We start from the raw sequence: 18,186 nt of genomic DNA on the forward strand, positions 1-18,186 counted from the left end.
GCATGCCTAAGGTCGTGTCATGGTGTCCTCTTGGTGCAACCAAGGATTGACCTTGGTGCCCCCTTAAGTCTCTTACCCCCTCATCTTAAAGAGTAATACGAGCCATTCTCAAGATGTCTGGAGGAGACATTAGACCCCCTTAAGAAGACATAATGGAATATCAAAAGAAGTAATAATTATATTCCATAAAAGCCTCACATTTCATTTGCACTGTCACCAATGTTCCTCATGTGCAGGATGTGTGCCAAGTGTGCGTGTGGGCGGCCTGGTGTGCGTATGGGTGCGGCCTAGTGCGTACGCAGACGTGGGACAGATGCATGCGACCTACGCCTGGTGCGCATCCGGTGTGTGCACAGTCTACGCCTAGTGCGAATCTGGTGTGCGCGCGACCTAAATCGGTCTCCTCATTTGGCTTCCAAGGGTTTAAATCACCAAACCTCCAAACTTTCCCTACCCTCCACTTGGGATCCTCACGGGTGCAAGGCTTACCCATGAAACCCTTTTCTCAGTCATTGGGTCAAGAGGTTAAGGGGTTAACAATAACATTGTAGAAGCTACAAGCAAGAACTCGGTAGCATGTTGAATACTTAGGTTGCCATTAAGCTTCAGAGGGAATATGCCCCAAAGCTTCGTGAATTAAATATCTATTACAATATGCATGAGATGTAAGGATTGACAAATAAAAATCAACGATTAATTTTCATATATGTTTCCTACATTTTCTTAGCAAACCAACGAATTCAAAATGTACACATAAAAAATGAAGAATTTACAAACAACAATAGACAATTGAATAGAAGATAAATATGAATAAGTAAATTTCACCTTGTGGCATGTAGTGTTTTCCACCATTGATGCATGGGCCCATGTGATCCAGTAACTCTACAGCACGAGGTGGTTATTGGTACCCTATTCAAGTCTTGGTTTAGAGTGAGACATAGAGACGACCATGCAACTCCTAAAACAATGTCATTTGCAATCTTCCTAAACCTATGCTTAGAAGTAGGGTTGGAATCGTAATTTCAAAATGACAATTGTTTTTGGGGCTTTTTTTTTTTTTGGGTTTGAGAAAGGAACCTTTTTTTTTCAAGCCTCTCTCAAAGTGTTATTGGGCTTTTTTTAGGCCTTGTTGGGCTTGAAAGAGGACCAAGATAAAAAAAGTGATGAATGAGGCCATTAGGCCCACATTGTTGTTTTTTAATTCTACGTTTTATCAAATTAATATGCTAATTTTAAAAATAGAAAGGTAAAATATTTTATATTTTATATTTTAATTATTATATTAAAATTTTATAATTATTTTAATTTTAATAAAATTTAAAATATTTATTAATAATATTATGTCTATATGATTCAACAAGAGTTGAATTAATTTTTTAGATTTTTTTTTAAGGCGTCAAAACGCAGCGTTTCGAATTCATTCCGTTTGTCCCAAAAAACCGCTAAAGGAGGGAAAACAAAACAAAAAGAAAAAAAAAAAAAAGGAAAAAGAAAAACAAGAACGACGTGGAAGTAAGTTAGCCTCCGACAAAATTACGATTGAAGATGATACAGGTTCTAGACTTCGTTCACTCACACAAGCATCACCTTTTACAGAGATGTCGAAGCTTCTTCACGGTTGTCACCTCACTTCTATCCACCGCCGGAGTTGCGCCGCAATTCTATCCAAGCCTCTGCGTTCAATTCGCGTGGTTTCCTCTCTCCAGCCCCAATTCTCTCCCTCCAAACCCCAAAATGCCCTCTCATATTTCTCCCCATCTCTTCACCGCCGAAACCTCTCCCTCCGGGCATTCGACTCCTCTTCCGAAACCAAAAGCGACGTCGTATCCGAGGAGGCAGGTGAGAAAGACTACAAAGACGACGATGGTGCTCTCTCTTCTACCTCTTTGGCGGAGGAGTACCCGACCGGTGACTTCGAGTTCAAGGAAATGAGTGGGTGGATGAGCTTCGTCGTGAAGCTTCGAATGCTCATTGCGTTCCCCTGGGAACGCGTTCGCAAGGGCAGTGTTTTTACTATGAAATTGCGCGGCCAGGTTTTGTTTTCTATTTAATTTCAGAAGTCTGTTTGCTTTCTGGGAAAATAAATAAATAAATAAGAGAAACTTTTGAAATTTATACATTATGTTTTTCATATATTGTAAAAATTTAGATTAGACCTACTATGGTATATATGAGCTGGTGCTTAAACCATTAAACATTTGGGTGCCTCTTAGTTGGATTCTGCTGCATTCTTTTTTATCCAAGAAATTTAGTTCTTTTATTGATAAATTTATTTATTTGGTAGAATTTGAGGACCATAAAATACAAGAAATCCCACTTGGTTATAATGCATTTGGAGTGGCAGTCTCTTCCCTGTGAGGGATAACATTGGACCTGCCCTCTTGTCTCTATGTATATGTAGCCATATCAAACTATCTATTGTGACAATACCTAAATATAAAACTCAGCCACTGCCCAAAAGCCTCAGTATATATTAGTTTTTATCTAGTTAGTGGAAATGTTTTATCTATTCTAATTCTCCAATCTGTTGATTGGTTGATATATATATATATGAATTCTATAGGTCTTACTCTTCTTTGGGTTTGTTATTGCTCAGTACATCTTACTGAGTCCATGATCAAGTAGAATCATCTAAAGTATAAACTTAGTTTAAGCTAACTTCTTAATGAATCAAATTGCACATGTTAGTTTAGTATTTATTAGATTCTAATTCCTTGTTCTAATATGAGAATTCCTGCATATTAATATCTTCCTTTAGCCTTGTATCTGAGATTTTTGCTTTTCTTATCTTCAGATATCTGATCAGCTGAAGAGCCGTTTCTCTTCAGGATTATCTTTACCTCAAATTTGTGAAAACTTTATAAAAGCAGCATATGATCCTCGCATCTCTGGTATCTATCTCCATATAGAACCTCTAAGTTGCGGGTGGGGTAAAGTTGAAGAAATTCGGCGGCACATATTAGATTTTAAGAAATCAGGTACCATTGTTATTTCTTAGCTTTATTATTATTATTGTTATTATTTTTTTTTGGAGTATCTTTCAATGTTAAAATTGAATCTTTGTTTGTCTCTTAGGCTCTTGGATGAAGTAAGACTGACAGAGCTGCCAACCTCCTTATATCTGGAAAGGCATATGCAGCATTTAAATGTGTTAATCATATGAATTGCTTGCAAATCCAATGGTTAGCTTTTGTATGCATTTTGTGTAATGGAGTGGACAGTTGCCATTACAGGCATCTGCATTACATATGCATTTTGAGCAACTATACCATAAAATTTACCTGCTTTTTATTGTTTTTACACTTTTGTACAATCTTAACTTATTCTGTTTTACTGGTGTCTGGTTATCCTGAAAGTAAGGAGCTAACTGTAATTTCTTCTTTACATGATGAGGGCATTGATGTTGTGTGTCCTATCCAGTCAACTAAATAGCTCCGTTATTTTTCTTTAGCTCGGTTATTTTTCTTTTAACTCCAAGTTTTCCACTCTGATCTGTCCCATTCTTCACAATCCATTGCCTTATATATGAGAACAATTAATTTTAATCTGTCACTGTATTTTTAGGTAAATTCATCGTGGCTTATGCCCCTGCATGCGGAGAGAAAGAATATTACCTTGGTTCTGCTTGTGATGAGCTATATGCACCCCCAAGTGCATATTTTTCTTTATATGGTCTGACTGTTCAAGCATCCTTTCTTGGAGGTAAGTTAGTGCTGGCACGGGTTACACTGTTTCACATAAATTGCAGTCAGCAATTATGTTGGGATCACAACAAAATGCTGTTTCTGAGAAATGATTGTGTTCAAATGATGGGATCCAGGAACGGTCTTTTCTTTATTGCATACAAAATTGACATGCAAATATTGCTGATTCTTACTATTGTGTCGGTGAGAGATGTGTTGAAATGATGGGGGCCAGAGCAGTCTGTTCTATACTGCATGCAAATTTCACATACAAATATTATTGATTCCTACTGCAGACATTATAATATTAGAAACTCAATGTAGATGTTTATTACTATTGTTTGTAAGACTTTTTTTACTCTAGTTACTTACCTGACAACTTGGTTATTTTCTGCTAGTTTTATTACTAGATATTCTTTTGTTTCTTTTGGATGAATTATATTATTACCAGAGTTATATAACATATATTGCATGCCATAATTAATCAGGAAAGTTTAACCATGCATATAGTTGTCTGGTTGCACAACACCTCCCCTTTTCCCTTTTGTTAGGCTCTTTCTTTATTTTATTTTATTCAGCTATCAAAAGCCCCAGAACTGTAACCTAATTCCAAAACTAGCAAAATATTTTCCATGAGATTTAAATGATTAAATAAAACCGCCTTTTGATCAAGTCCTGGATGATATGGGCAAATTTTAGGAAGTTAAGTTGCCTGTGTGTATCAATACATGAGAGAGAAGGATCGAGGCCTTGTCTCTATTTACATTACCATGTCGTGTGGACTAGGGAGTGCATATAATTGTAGTATTAATTGTGATGAGTCTTCTGTGGGGAGATTTACTGGTCTATCATGTGTAGCTCTTAATGCTTGTGATGGAATTCTTGTTGCCTTTGCTTTAGTTCCATATATTCATTCTAGAGGCAATTAATAGAAGATGATCTTTTAAAATTGGATCACTGTGTGAGAGGAGTTGTCTTTATTTTGGTTTCTCTGACTGAAGTGGAGTGGCTTCAAATTGTTTTGTAGGTGTTTTTGAGAAAGTAGGAATTGAACCACAAGTGCAAAGGATTGGTAAATACAAAAGTGCAGGGGATCAACTTACACGCAAAACGATGTCTGAAGAAAACTGTGAGATGTTGACTGCATTACTTGATAATATCTATGGAAATTGGCTGGATAAAATTTCTTCAGCAAAAGGTGCTTTGGTATCTTACATTTTTTCCTAGATTTTTAATTATCAAATTTGCTTACTTTGATTTTTAATTGTCGCATAGGAAAGAAAAGAGAAGATACTGAAAACTTCATCAATGAAGGAGTATATCAAGTAGAAAAGCTAAAAGAAGAGGGCTGGATAACGAATATAAACTATGATGATGAGGTACAGAATGTGGTTTCAAGCTTTTACTGATATGAGGACCTAAGGTATTTGATGAAAAAACAAGTTCATATATTATTATAATTCAGGGTTCAGAAGTTTTGGATATCAAGAAAAATAAAACATCTTCATTTAGTGGTAGCACACTACTTCTTAATGTTACTTTGCTTTCTGGAATTTGAGAGGATTTTCTTAAATACTAATTGCAATACCACTTCTTCAAATGGTATTTTGGTAAAACATTTTCTAAGTGAAAGTAATTGTCTAGGTTAAATTAGCCATTCCTTTCAGCTTTTGTAAACACCAATTTTTACCAAAGCACCATCGAATTATAAGAATAGGATTGCAACCTTTAATTTTCAGCTTTTAGTAATGCATAGCTTATGCAGGTTATTTCTATATTGAAAGAGAGACTGGGACAGCCAAAGGATAAAAATCTTCCAATGGTTGATTACAGGTAGTCAACTTCTTTCAAAAGTCACCAAGTATTGATATCTTGGATTGAGAACTGTCATCATCTATTGCACAGGAATATTGTTCCAGTTAAATCTATGACTAGGGGGTTGGACATTTGATCTTTAGATGAATCTTTATTCATGCTCTCATTGGTTTACTATGTCCAAGTGATGCTTCAGCTCTCTCTTAAACAAGGAAGCTGATCCAAACATCTACTCAATTTTAAAAATTTAACCTAGATATTGCTATTTGCAATATTTTCCCTTATTTAAAGTTTAAATAACCATGCAATTCCATGATTGCAGAAAGTTTTCCCAAGATTTTTTTTTTTTGTATTTCTGGTACCCATAATGTTTGCGGCTTCTGCTAAAAACTGTATTAATAACAATGGAAATGAAGAGAAGAGAAGAGAAGAGAAGAGAAGAGAAGAGGATTTGATTGAATATCGAGGAGTCAAAGAATTTAAGCCAGATCAATACATAAAAATCATGTTTCGTAATTTCATAATCCAATTTCCAAATTTCATACAAGTCATGAGAATGTGTATTCTTCCTCAAATCCATCATTGAGAGGTAAAGGATTAAATCCTTTTAAGATAAGAAATAAAGTTTTTCGTCGAAATTTGAATCAAATCAAACCGAAGGAACCCTTAACTATTAGGGGGGGTTAATAGAACGAATCACACTTTTACCACTAAACTATACCCGCTACAATGTGATTATTGTATATAAATTGACCTTTTGTCGAACAAAGGAATCAGACACGATCAAGATAGAATCAGAAAAGAATCATGAAAATTAGAGTTTTGTTGGGGACTTAATGAGATTAGGAAAAGAGGTCTCATTTAAATAACTAAATAACAAGTTCTATTTTTGGCTGGAGGATTTTTAAATCACCACCCCCCAAGTCAAATTGGTGCTTGTTGTTGCACCAGGAGCCATTGCACCAAGTGCTAGGGCATGGGTGTTTTGTATCCATTGAGCAAAGACGGGTTGTAATTGTATAGCAGTATCTGAAAACATATCTTGGGGACGCCCTAAAGCGCTCATGGTATCATTATGAATATACAAACCAAAACTGTGAAAGCCTAGAAATATACATGCCCAGTTGAGATGTGATATGATTGCATCACGATGCCTAAGGACACGATCTAATAGATCGTTGTATTGAGTAGTTGGATCTCAGCGAAATATGGGGGTACTTATGACAGAAAGGGCCAATTTGGTCTTTCACAATAAAGTGATAGATGGAACTGCCATGAAAGGACTTATTAGCAGATTAATAGATCACTTTGGAATGGCATATACATCACACATCTTGGATCAAGTAAAAACTTTGGGTTTCCAGCAAGCCACTGCTATATCCATTTCATTAGGAATTGATGATCTTTTAACAATACCTTCTAAGGGATGGCTAGTCCAAGATGCTGAACAACAAGGTTTGATTTTGGAAAAAATGTGGGAGAGTTAGCTGATGAATTTGGTTATAAGGTGGGAAACTTTCCATCCACCTACCTAGGAATGCCTTTAGGTGCTCCTTTTAAATCTAGTGGTATTTGGGATGGAATAGAGGAAAGATTCAAAAGGAGATTGGCTATGTGGAAGCGACGGTACATTTCAAAAGGAGGAAGGATTACCTTAATTCGGAGTACTTTGTCCAACTTGCCAATCTATTTCATGTCCATCTTCCAAATTCCAAGGGCGGTTAGGATAAGACTGGAAAAGATACAAAGAGATTTTCTGTGGGGAGGAGGCGCTCTTGAGCAGAAACCTCACTTAGTAAGGTGGTCGATTGTGTGTGATGATAAAGGTAAAGGAGGGTTGGGGGTAAAAAGTCTTGGTTTGTTCAATAAGGCTCTCCTGGGAAAGTGGGCATGGCGTTTTGCTAACGAGAAAACGGCCTTATGGAATCAGGTGATTAGAAGGAAGTATGGGGAAGAGAAAGGAGGATGGAGATCTTGTGAGATTAGGGAGGCTTATGGGGTGGGTTTGTGGAAAGCTATAAATAAGGTGGGACAATTTGTAACCCCTTTTTTTGGCTATGAGGTGGGGGATGGTAAGAATGTGAGGTTTTGGAAAGATAAGTGGTGTGGTACCAGCCCTTTAAGCGAGGCTTTCCCTTCTTTATTTTCCATAGCAACGTCAAAAGAGGCATGGGTAAATGAAGTGTGGACAGCCGAGGGGGAGAGGAGGGGAAGTTGGACTCCTACTTTCAATAGACCGTTTAATGATTGGGAATTGGAAGAAGTGGGAAGGTTACTTAGGTGTTTGGAAGGAAAGATGGTGAGGGTGGATGAGGAGGACAGGGTGAGATGGGTGGAATCAAAGGATGGGGTTTTTTCGGTAAAGTCCTTGTATAGGGCAATGCAGCCGGTGTCGTCAGCTTGGTTTCCTTCAAAGATTATTTGGATGTCTTATGCTCAACCCAAGATAAGCTTCTTTGCGTGGGAGGCGTCGTGGGGTAGAGTCCTAACTTTGGATCGTCTGCAAAAGAGGGGTTGGGCTTTGGCAAATAGGTGCTTTCTTTGCCAAAAGTGCGGGGAGTCAATTGACCACCTCCTCCTTCATTGTGAAAGAACAAGGGAGGTGTGGACCTTGCTCCTCTCTTTTTTTGGAGTCTCTTGGGTTTTTCCGCGTTCGGTTAAGGAAACTCTAATAGGTTGGAGAGGTTCCATTATGGGTAAGAAGAGGAAGGTGACGTGGCTTTTGGGACCGTTATGCTTGTTTTGGGTCATTTGGAAGGCTAGAAATTCAATTGCTTTTGAGGACGGGGTGCTATCTATACAAAAGCTGAAAATTTCCTTTGTGTATTTGCTATGGTCGGAAACCAAAGTGTGGATAAAAGATGGTCCTTCGACCTTATTAGATTTTATAGATTGGGTGTGCATGTATTAAAGAAGAGGGTTTTTTGTGCTTTCATAGAGGGGTGGGTTCTTTTGTAAGGGGGTGAGTCGTTTTTTCTATACTGTAACTATTTGAGTCGCTTCTTTAGCGTCTTTTTATCAATACATATATTACTTACTGATCAAAAAAAAAAAAAAAGGTTTGATTTTGGAAAAACACCATCATTATGGGAATGTACACGCGGTAGAAAAATTACGCCAATCCATGGAGTCGAGGGTTCCACTACTTCTAGGCTTCAATCCAAACCTTCGACTTCATACAATTGGATTGTGGTTCCAATGGACCTTTCATATAAAGTGTCCTAAGGAATACATCCATCTAATCCCAGTGTATAAGTTTAGCTTGCAAGATATGAATGAAACTAGGATAGAAAGAAAGGTGCAGTAAGGGTTTGCAAGTCCGGATTCAATGCACTCAAAAACAAGTTTTGAAAGCTCTTTTGTTGGTAAACAATAAATACACAATGCTCTTTATGTTATAAATGCAAGTTTTGGCTCATATATATAGGTGAGAAGCTCAAAACAGCCATTAGGAACAATTTAAGTTTGACTGGTTCACCTTTTGGTTGAACCGATTGACTAGTCATTGGGCATTTAATGTTGTTGTAGGTGACTGTTAGGCTACAGGGCTCAACTAGTCAAGTATCTAGCTCAACTTGTCGAGGTCTAAGCCTTAACCAGTTGCCATTGCTAATAGGCCCCATTTCAGCAACAAAGCACCCCTCTACCAGTTAACTCCGTTCCCTAGTACCTGAACTATTATGTTTTTTTTTTTTTTTTTTGCAAGTTCTGGGCCGAGTCATAAATGGGGAACAACAACCATGCTTCCAGCACATTTGAATAAACCCTTTTAAGATTAGTTTGGAGCTCAGGGTTCATTTAAAACTAAGTTCTTCCATGTTCTAAAGAATTAAAGGATATGGATGAGTTTGAAAACATTAAGTATGTGAATTAGATAAATGACCCTAGTGCACCATGAACCCATCTTAGATAAAGTTCCTAAGGGTCTTCAATGCATCCAAGTCTTCATTGATTCAAATTCATCCATGCTTGTCACTCGACTTGTTTTAATTTCCTTATAAGCTCAAACATTAAGGTCAATAAAACCATTAGTCCTTAGACTCGTTTTGTTATCATCAAAGCATGATTAGGGGAAACCTTGGGCTGACAATACTATGTTTACTTTCACTTGGTAAAGTAAAAATTCTTCCTTGGATATCTAAATCTTGTTTTTATAGTATTTTCTGTTTTTGCAGATGTTTGCAAGTTCACTACTTTTCATGGCATATAAATATGCTTTGGATTTTAAATGTAACTAGTAATTTATCTGAATGCTTATGTTTCTCAGTTAAATTCTGACTTGGTTTATAAAATTTTAGGGATTGGAGGTACCTCAGTTTTGAGAGGTGTGAGATTTGAGGTTCTTAAAATTTGTTTCATCATTATTACAGGAAATACTCTAAAGTTAGGAAATGGACCCTTGGTTTATCTGGTGGTAAAGACCAAATAGCTGTAATCAGAGCATCTGGAAGTATCAGTCGTGTGCGCAGTCCATTCAGCATACCTGGTTCGGGTATAACTAGTGAGCAATTCATTGAGAAGATTCGTAGTGTGAGAGGTATGATTTTATCTATCATGTATACCTTCTTGATGTAGGTATGAAGAATGATCAGCTTCTACATTTCTAGTCTTATGAATTGTCAGTGTCATGTGACATATAGCTAGATCTGTTCCCATGAGTTGATGAATTCAGACTATATTTTCACCAGTTATCAATCTTTTTTTGGAGTTAAGGTACAAGGTTAGAGACTAGCTTACACTTGAACCATGCAATCATTGCCCACTCCTCCTCCTTTACTATTGCCATTAACATTTTATTTTTTGGTACTAGACCATAATAGTCTACTGTGATCACAAGAAACTACTATAACTATCATATTCTCATTCTTGCTGTGGTCCAAATTTTTTGGATTGCTTTGTGGTTATGGCCTAGAATAATGGGAGGTAAGAAGTAAGGATCATGTGGCTCAAATTCAGCATCTAAAGCTCATATTTGTCATCAAATTCCCTTAGTCTGTATATGGTGGCCTGAGTTAATGCATGTTCTTCTCATTTTGCTAAGGTCTTTGAAGTAATTAACTTATGGTTCTATAAAATCCATCCCCCTTGTGATATTTTTGTAAGCGTTTCTTTTTATTTTTTTAAATATATTTATTTTACACTGTTGTGCTTGTTTTATGATAATTGTTTGTGAAGACACTGAAATTTCATTCTCATCCATGGTTTGTTAACATCTTTTCCCTTCAAATTTTTATGTTATAACATATAAAATTGGGAAGGAGAATATAGTTCAAGCACTTAGATGTTCTTAGCAATTGATGTGCCAAAACATGGATATATTGCAGATTATTGAAGTCTAATTTAGTGGGCACCATTTTTTTTATGTATGATATGGAATATCCTTTTAATTTAAGTACTAGATGCTATTAATTATCCCTGTCCATTGTACTTTGCACTATTAAAAAATTTGACACCTTTTTTGTTTCAAGGTTTTGGCTCTTCTTTTGCATATGGAAAACAAATTTTGACTTCCAATGAGTGCTTATTACATGATTTAGGTCTTGCTTTAAGCTAATGCTGGGCCTTTTTTTCTTTCCAGATTCAAAAAGATATAAGGCTGTTATCATTCGCATTGACAGCCCTGGAGGTGATGCTCTTGCTTCTGATTTGTAAGTGTTGCTATATTCTGGCTTTATGATATAAGTGATATTTGATGAAGTCCTATTTAAGACTCAAGCCAGAAAAGTTCATAAAATTATTTATAATGTACCATTTTTGGAGGTTTGGGTTTATTACTGTCTCAATTTGGAAGTAATTTTTTAAGAACTTTTCTAATTTAAGTTTCTAGATTGATGGAACTGAGGCTTATACATCCTGAATATCTTAGCAAATCATCTTTTAGCATCAGTGAAAACATTTTTGTTTTGTTTCATCCTTGGACAATGTCCTTTGTGCTTACTAAAGTAAATTTTAGCTTTTATTGTGATGTGAGTATAGTATACTACTCTATTTGGACTTCTAGTATTTAATGCATAAATGATTAGTACCATATTTCTTTACTATCATAGAATCATTACAATCAAATATCTTCTTTTTTAACATGAATTCTTTTCAGAAGAAATTAAACTGGGTTAAAGCATATTTGTTATTTCCACTTATCCTAATGTACTTAAGGGCCTAAACACTGTTTATTTTGTTTGTTATGTTGGGAATTATCTTTGATCAGTTAATAAAAAAAATTAACAGATAGAAATTAGTATCCTTATAGTCTATAATTATTTGAAATTAAAGCTCTAGAATTAAGACTGTTTAGAAATGTTTCAATCCCATTAATGATTATAAAAAGCTGATTTTTCCGATTCCTAGAGGGTTCTAGTTGTTTTTCTTTGTCTTTCCCTAGTGTGAAAAAGGAATAAGTAAGAGATGCTAAAAAGAGACATGCCAAATATATTCTAATAGTAATGGTGTCAGTTAATGACTTAATTTTGGGTTAGGATCACCTTTTCTCTCAATGAAGTGTTTCCTCCTCCATTCATAAGATTATACTTACCATTCATGGGTGAGAAACCCATCATACCCATTTCCTAATTTAACTCAATAAAGCCTGAGATCCAATTATTTGGCCCCTTCTCTAAAATTTGAAAAAGCTAATATAATTAACAAACATAGTCATTAGAACTTCCATATACTGAGCTGAAATTACATCTTCAATTCATGTTCATTATGATTACCAGAACCAAAGTTTGAATCTCACTTTAGTAGTCCTTGTTTGGCAGGGGTATCTTCAGTTGGGCTATATGGTAAGTCAGGTAGAATATCAAGAATAATTCAATGTCAAAACTGAAATCATTTTGAGGAAGAGTTTTCCAGACACAAATGGCCTTAGCACTGAACTGTCAGTTCTTAGGAAGCCTGTTGGCATATTTCACAAGGTGGAGCTAAAATCTTAATTCAACTTTAATTGATTGAGTACAACAGCAAGTTCCAAAGATTCATCAGTATCTCCCTTCTGAGTGAGTGAGGAAAACTCCAACTGTAATCTAAGAAAGAAGCAATAAACAATAAAAGGAAAATTTGGTAATTTTTTGTTGAAATATCAGTGTTTCAACGAGCAGTGAAAAATGAATGCTGAATTCTAAATTCCTAAATGACATGCTATTAGTGATCTCTCACTATTTGGCTTTTGTTTTCTTTTGTTTTTTTGATAGATAAAAACCAAATTCATTAAAAAATAAAAAATGCCTCAAGGATGCCACACAGTACACAAGAAGTATACAAATAGTGCCTAAAAGCATAGAAACCAGAAAAGAACCCCCAACAACAACTCCCTTAACCAGAACCCAACCACTCAATAAAATTAAAGAAAGACAAAGAGTTTATCTCTAAGTACTGCTTTACCCAATAGAGCAAATTCCTAAGAAAGAACAACTTTAAAAAAATAACAGAATGTTCCTCATTATTAAACACTCTGATATTTCTTTCCTTCCAAACTGTCCAAAAAATACATAATGGGGTTGTTCTCCAAACCTTTTTTCTTTGTTTGCTCACAAATGAGCCATGCCACCACCCAAATAATGCCTCCTTAACTGTAGCAGATTGCACCCAATAGATACCAAAAAGATTAAACAACAACTTCTAGAGAATCCTAACCAGTGAACAATGAAGGAGAACAGAAAACTGCTTTTGTTTTCTTTTGTTTTTCCTTTGCTCTTTTGGCGTTCCTTATACTTCCCTTGTACTTGGATCATGCCCCATTCTACTAGGCACTTATTGATATATCTATATTTTCCTATCCAAAAAAAAAAGGGGGGGAATTAATATTTGTGATATATCACTGCAGTATTACAAGAATGGGTACTTGTATTTACAATTCCATTGTTTAATATTCAGCAATTTCTGGTAATGATAATAACAACGTTAATAAAGGAAAAACCTGTTATGTACTGCTCAAATTTTTTTATGGGATTAACACATTAGAGCTATCAATTTATATTTCTGTTAGATGGTGTGTTATGGTTGCTTGTACAGATGAAAAAAGAGAAGGAATGAGAAAAGAAAAATGCATGACAAATATAATGAGCTCCCACTAATTGGTCCTTAATTTTTATGATTATGCAGAATGTGGAGGGAAATCAGACTTCTGGCTGCCTCAAAACCTGTCATTGCATCAATGTCTGATGTGGCTGCTAGCGGAGGGTACTACATGGCAATGGGAGCAGGGACTATAGTTGCAGAAAATCTTACTTTAACAGGTTCCATTGGAGTTGTTACAGGTAAGGCAGACAATCTTAAGTTTCAATGGACTTCAATAAGTATGAAGTTGAATGATGCGAAGCTTTGAAAGGAAATGATTCAGACTGCATAATATACTCAATGGACTCTATTATTGGCAATTTCTGGTTATATTCTTCTTATGAAATTTTGATTGAGGAAAAAATAATTGTTCAATAAAACTGTTATGATGCCTATAAACCAACATTTGGAATGAGAAGAAACCTATCATCAATCAATTATAAAAAATGGAAGTCTGAGGTGGTTATAATGAGCAATGGGTGAGATGCTCATTGGTTTATGCTATAAAATCTGTTTCTATGCACAAACTATTTTGGTTAAAAAGTTGATGTGAGAAAGGTACTTGAAAATTGGATTTGTTGATATGGAGGGTTTATGAAGAGTTGGGGGTCTTTCTTATAGGGTGCACTCTCATGTGAACATTCGGCAGAATTTTTGGCTATGCATGGTGCATCTAACTTAGAGGATTTTGTCAGAGGTTTCATGCCTTCCCTAGTTTTGTTCTTTTGATCTGTGCAACGGTGTTGTAGGCACTGTGTAAGCTCTTTTTGTTTTCTGTTCTGTTGTCCCTTCTGTTTTTGCTTCTCTTGCCACTTGTTAGAGGTCCTGTCCTCCTTGCAGTACATTCTGTAATCCCCCCCAAAGGATATCTCCTTCTCTATGCCTTCTTTTTTCATCTAGTGGAAGGAAGTGTTTTATTTCTGATTAAGAAAGAAGGAAAAAGAGCTACTTAGGTGCCCTTTGGATATGAGTTCTGTTTAAAAAATTTTGAGAATCAGAATCTTTTTTATACCTTTATTTTGATACTAAATTTTAGAATTGAAAAAAAAAAAAAGGTTCTCAAACATAATTCACAAAAATTTTCAAAATTTGAACTTTAAAAGAAAAAAATTAGAAAACAAAAGCCTTGAATCAATTGCTTCATTAGCAAGCACTGCATCTAAAGATTTGTCTCCCCTCGATAAAAGCATTATGAGAATTAGAAACAACTAACCCCACCACATTCTTAACCTATTTGCCAAAACCTTGGAAAGAAGCTTGTATAAACTGCTCATCAAGCTCATAGATCTGAAAATTTTCAAGTCCTCTGTCCCTCCTTTCATAAGGATCAATATCAAGAATGTGGCATTTAAGCTTCTTTCAAAAGATTCAAACGCATAGAACTCCTTGAAAAAACCATTGCCTCAAGCTTCACAAATTCCCAATAGAGTTGTCAAAATGCCATTGTAAAACCACTCAGTCCTAGTGCTTTATCCCCACTCATTGACTTCAAAGTTGAAAAAACCTCCTCTGAGAATGGAACCTCCAAAGCCTCATCATCAACCCAACCCAAATTCTCCAACTACATGTGGCTGATACTTGGTCTCCATTCACTCGAACTGGATAAGAAGTTACAAAAGGACCAATGTACCCCCTCCTTTGTCTTCTCCTCCTCAGCAAGCCAACTGATATTTACCCTATTCTTGGCCAAGAGATTCCTCCTCCTATAGGCATTCACCATTTTATGAGAGAATTTAGTGTTTCTGCTCTCTTCCCTTAACCAAAGTTCCCCAGACTTCTGCCTGCAAGATGCCTCTTCCAATAACACCTTTTATGATACAACTCCCTAGCTGCCCTCTAGCTTCAACTGTTCTGCATTAATAAAAGCTTCCCTTTGTTTGGCATCCCAAAAGTCCACCTTTTTAAGGCTGCCTTCTTTCTAATATTGACATTGCCAAACCCCTCATGATTACAGCTTCAAATCTGCCTTCAAAACCTTCAACTTAGAAGCCAGAATAAAGCTATAAGACCCACTAAACCTATCTTACAGCCACCAACTCCTTAGTAGGTCCCTAAAACCATTCACTTTTAACCACATATTTTCAAATCTAAAGGGGGTTTTGCCACTCCTCATCCTGTCTCCATCAAGCAAACTAGGTGAGTGATCCAGAATTGCTTTGGCAAAACACTTTGCAAAAGACCACTGGAATGACTCTCCCAATCTTCTGACAATCTTCCAACAATAAGAAACGGTCTAGTCTTTCATTTTCTGGTGTCATAATGCTTTTCATTCTGAGAATTTGTTCTATCTAGCTGCTGCTGGATTCCTTAAACAATGCTCTTCTTCCATATTTTTGGTAGTTGAAATGCTTGCAAGGAACAATGATAGATCTCTGTATTTGTAAGATGTTAATAGTGGGAAAAAATTTTATACCAGGAAAAAGAAAAATGGTTAGAACTTTTTTCTCAGGTTATACTCAACATAACCTATTCTAATTTTTCTTAGTTGTGTGTTAATAGATTGATATTCTTTGCTTGTAGGGAAGTTCAATTTGGGGACACTATATGAAAAAATTGGCTTCAATAAGGAGATTATATCAAGGGGAAGATTTGCTGAGCTCACAGCAGCTGAACAGCGGCCTTTCAGGTTAGAGGCCCTATTTTCTTTCTAAGAAAACAGATGCATATACTTTGTAGAATAGAAAGGCAAAGCATTCGTTTGAATGAATGATCATACATATGTTGTAGGAAACAAGAAAAGACAACCATTCATTTTACTGAGTATTTGATATTAAACTTGAAATCTGATTTTTGGCATTGTATTATGACTGTTGTCTATGATACAATCCTACTTGCCTGTTGATGCCTCCAAGGTAAGCTCCTTTTGCTTTAGCACTCAGTTTGTGCTTCTCTGTATGGCTTCTTGTTTCATATGATCCAATCACTAATAAAAACAACCAAGTTTGATTTGGCAGACCAGATGAAGCAGAACTCTTTGCCAAGTCTGCCCAGAATGCATATAAACAATTTCGTGATAAGGCGGCTTTTTCAAGATCAATGGCTGTATGTTGGCAATTTTAACATTCACCTTCAAATTGCAATAATTTTTTCTCTCTCCATTAAACTCCCTGTCATCTTTGGCCAGGTAGATAAGATGGAGGAGAATGCTCAAGGGAGAGTTTGGACTGGTAAAGATGCAGCTTCACGAGGTTTGGTCGATGCTATTGGTGGGCTCTCTCGTGCTGTTGCTATAGCAAAACAGAAGGCAGATATACCTCAAGACAGACCGGTTGGTTCTTATATATATCCTTGTTATAATACTCATATATTCCTTTAAATATATATATACATATTCATTTGGATTATTAATTCTGATAATATATAGCACAAGATGATTTCAAATTGACAGCCGATTTATAATTTTGAATATGTTGTTACAACTTCTGGGTAATTTCTTTAGAAATTCTCTGTGATCTAGGATACCCAAATAACATAATGTTCTGTTAGAAGTTCTAATAGGATACAATAAGGATACTGCTCTAGATACGAGCAGAGAAATTTTTGGAGTCATGTTGCTAATGAGGTGTCGCAGTTGTTGGGATGCCTTGCAAGCTAGATCTGTTGTTAGAGCTAAGACCATAAGCTGCTGTTACTACTGACCAGTATCCTCATGCAATTGGGTTGTAATTCAATTCATGGAATTTAGGCTATGCCTGAGAACTGAACCAATTCAAAAGCACTTCTCCTAAATTGAAAACTCATATTTCATCTACTAGAAGATGAAATCTGGATTTTGTTAGTTCAGTGTCTTGTATAGATGTCCTAATTCACTTGCTTAAATGGTTGCAGGTTACTCTTGTTGAGTTGTCAAGACCGTCGCCTACTGTATCAGAAATCTTGACTGGCATAGGAAGCTCTATAGTGGGTGTGGAGAGAACATTGAAAGAACTACTGCAAGATTTGACATTTTCGAATGGAGTTCAAGCCCGGATGGACGGTATACTGTTTCAGAAACTGGAGGAGGCTTCGGATTCCAACCCCATATTCACTCTGGTAAAGGACTACCTAAGTTCTCTCTGACCTCAACATTTGCCACCCATAAGTTAATTCATGATGGATCAATAGGGGGTGTGAATGAAATCAAAGAAAGAATGGTGAGAGGTCCGTCTCTGTTGTTTTCAATGTACTTTGTTCATATTATATTAGATTTTCAAAATATTGAGTCAGGCATCTTAGCCAAAGAAAAATCACAACCAATAATTGTGGTCACCCAGACATGATTTTCAATTCCCTGCCAGATTATTTTCATGTTTCAGTCAAAATCTTGGGGCAATGGTGGAATCTCAGAAGTGGTTCTCATGTTGGATGACCAAATTTAAGATGAACGTAGAGTTTGATATTATAATGCTGAATGCTTCCACTTTCTTTTCTCCGAACGAGATGATATTACTATTTGCAAGAGCGTGGTAGGTTTTGACTTTGGTATTTATTTATCTTTTTCTATTTTTTTTTCTTTTTCACAAGTTTTAATGGGATCAATCAGTTAATATGGTATGTATTGCATAATTAATGAGTAATCTTAAAGCTAGTTGTTCATAAACTTAAGAAGAAATTTACGCATAAACATTTACACACTTTACTTTTAATATAGTATGAT

The 18,186-nt window shown here is 36.0% G+C and overlaps 1 protein-coding gene across 1 annotated transcript; it reads left to right on the forward strand.

Annotated features, from left to right (window-relative positions):
• The first annotated feature begins 1,456 nt into the window (after positions 1-1,456).
• On the forward strand, positions 1,457-17,959 carry LOC100262763 (serine protease SPPA, chloroplastic). Its single transcript, XM_002268858.5, has 13 exons — positions 1,457-2,033; positions 2,795-2,978; positions 3,565-3,702; positions 4,711-4,881; positions 4,959-5,062; positions 5,449-5,516; positions 9,869-10,035; positions 11,077-11,146; positions 13,596-13,750; positions 16,071-16,176; positions 16,505-16,592; positions 16,675-16,818; positions 17,379-17,959. Exons 1-13 carry the CDS (start codon positions 1,599-1,601, stop codon positions 17,607-17,609), a joined length of 2,061 nt encoding a protein of 686 aa, XP_002268894.1. The 5' UTR covers positions 1,457-1,598; the 3' UTR covers positions 17,610-17,959.
• The last annotated feature ends 227 nt before the right edge of the window (positions 17,960-18,186 follow it).

The sequence above is a fragment of the Vitis vinifera genome, chromosome 17 (genome assembly GCF_030704535.1).
Source record: "Vitis vinifera cultivar Pinot Noir 40024 chromosome 17, ASM3070453v1".
Lineage (NCBI taxonomy): Eukaryota > Viridiplantae > Streptophyta > Magnoliopsida > Vitales > Vitaceae > Vitis > Vitis vinifera.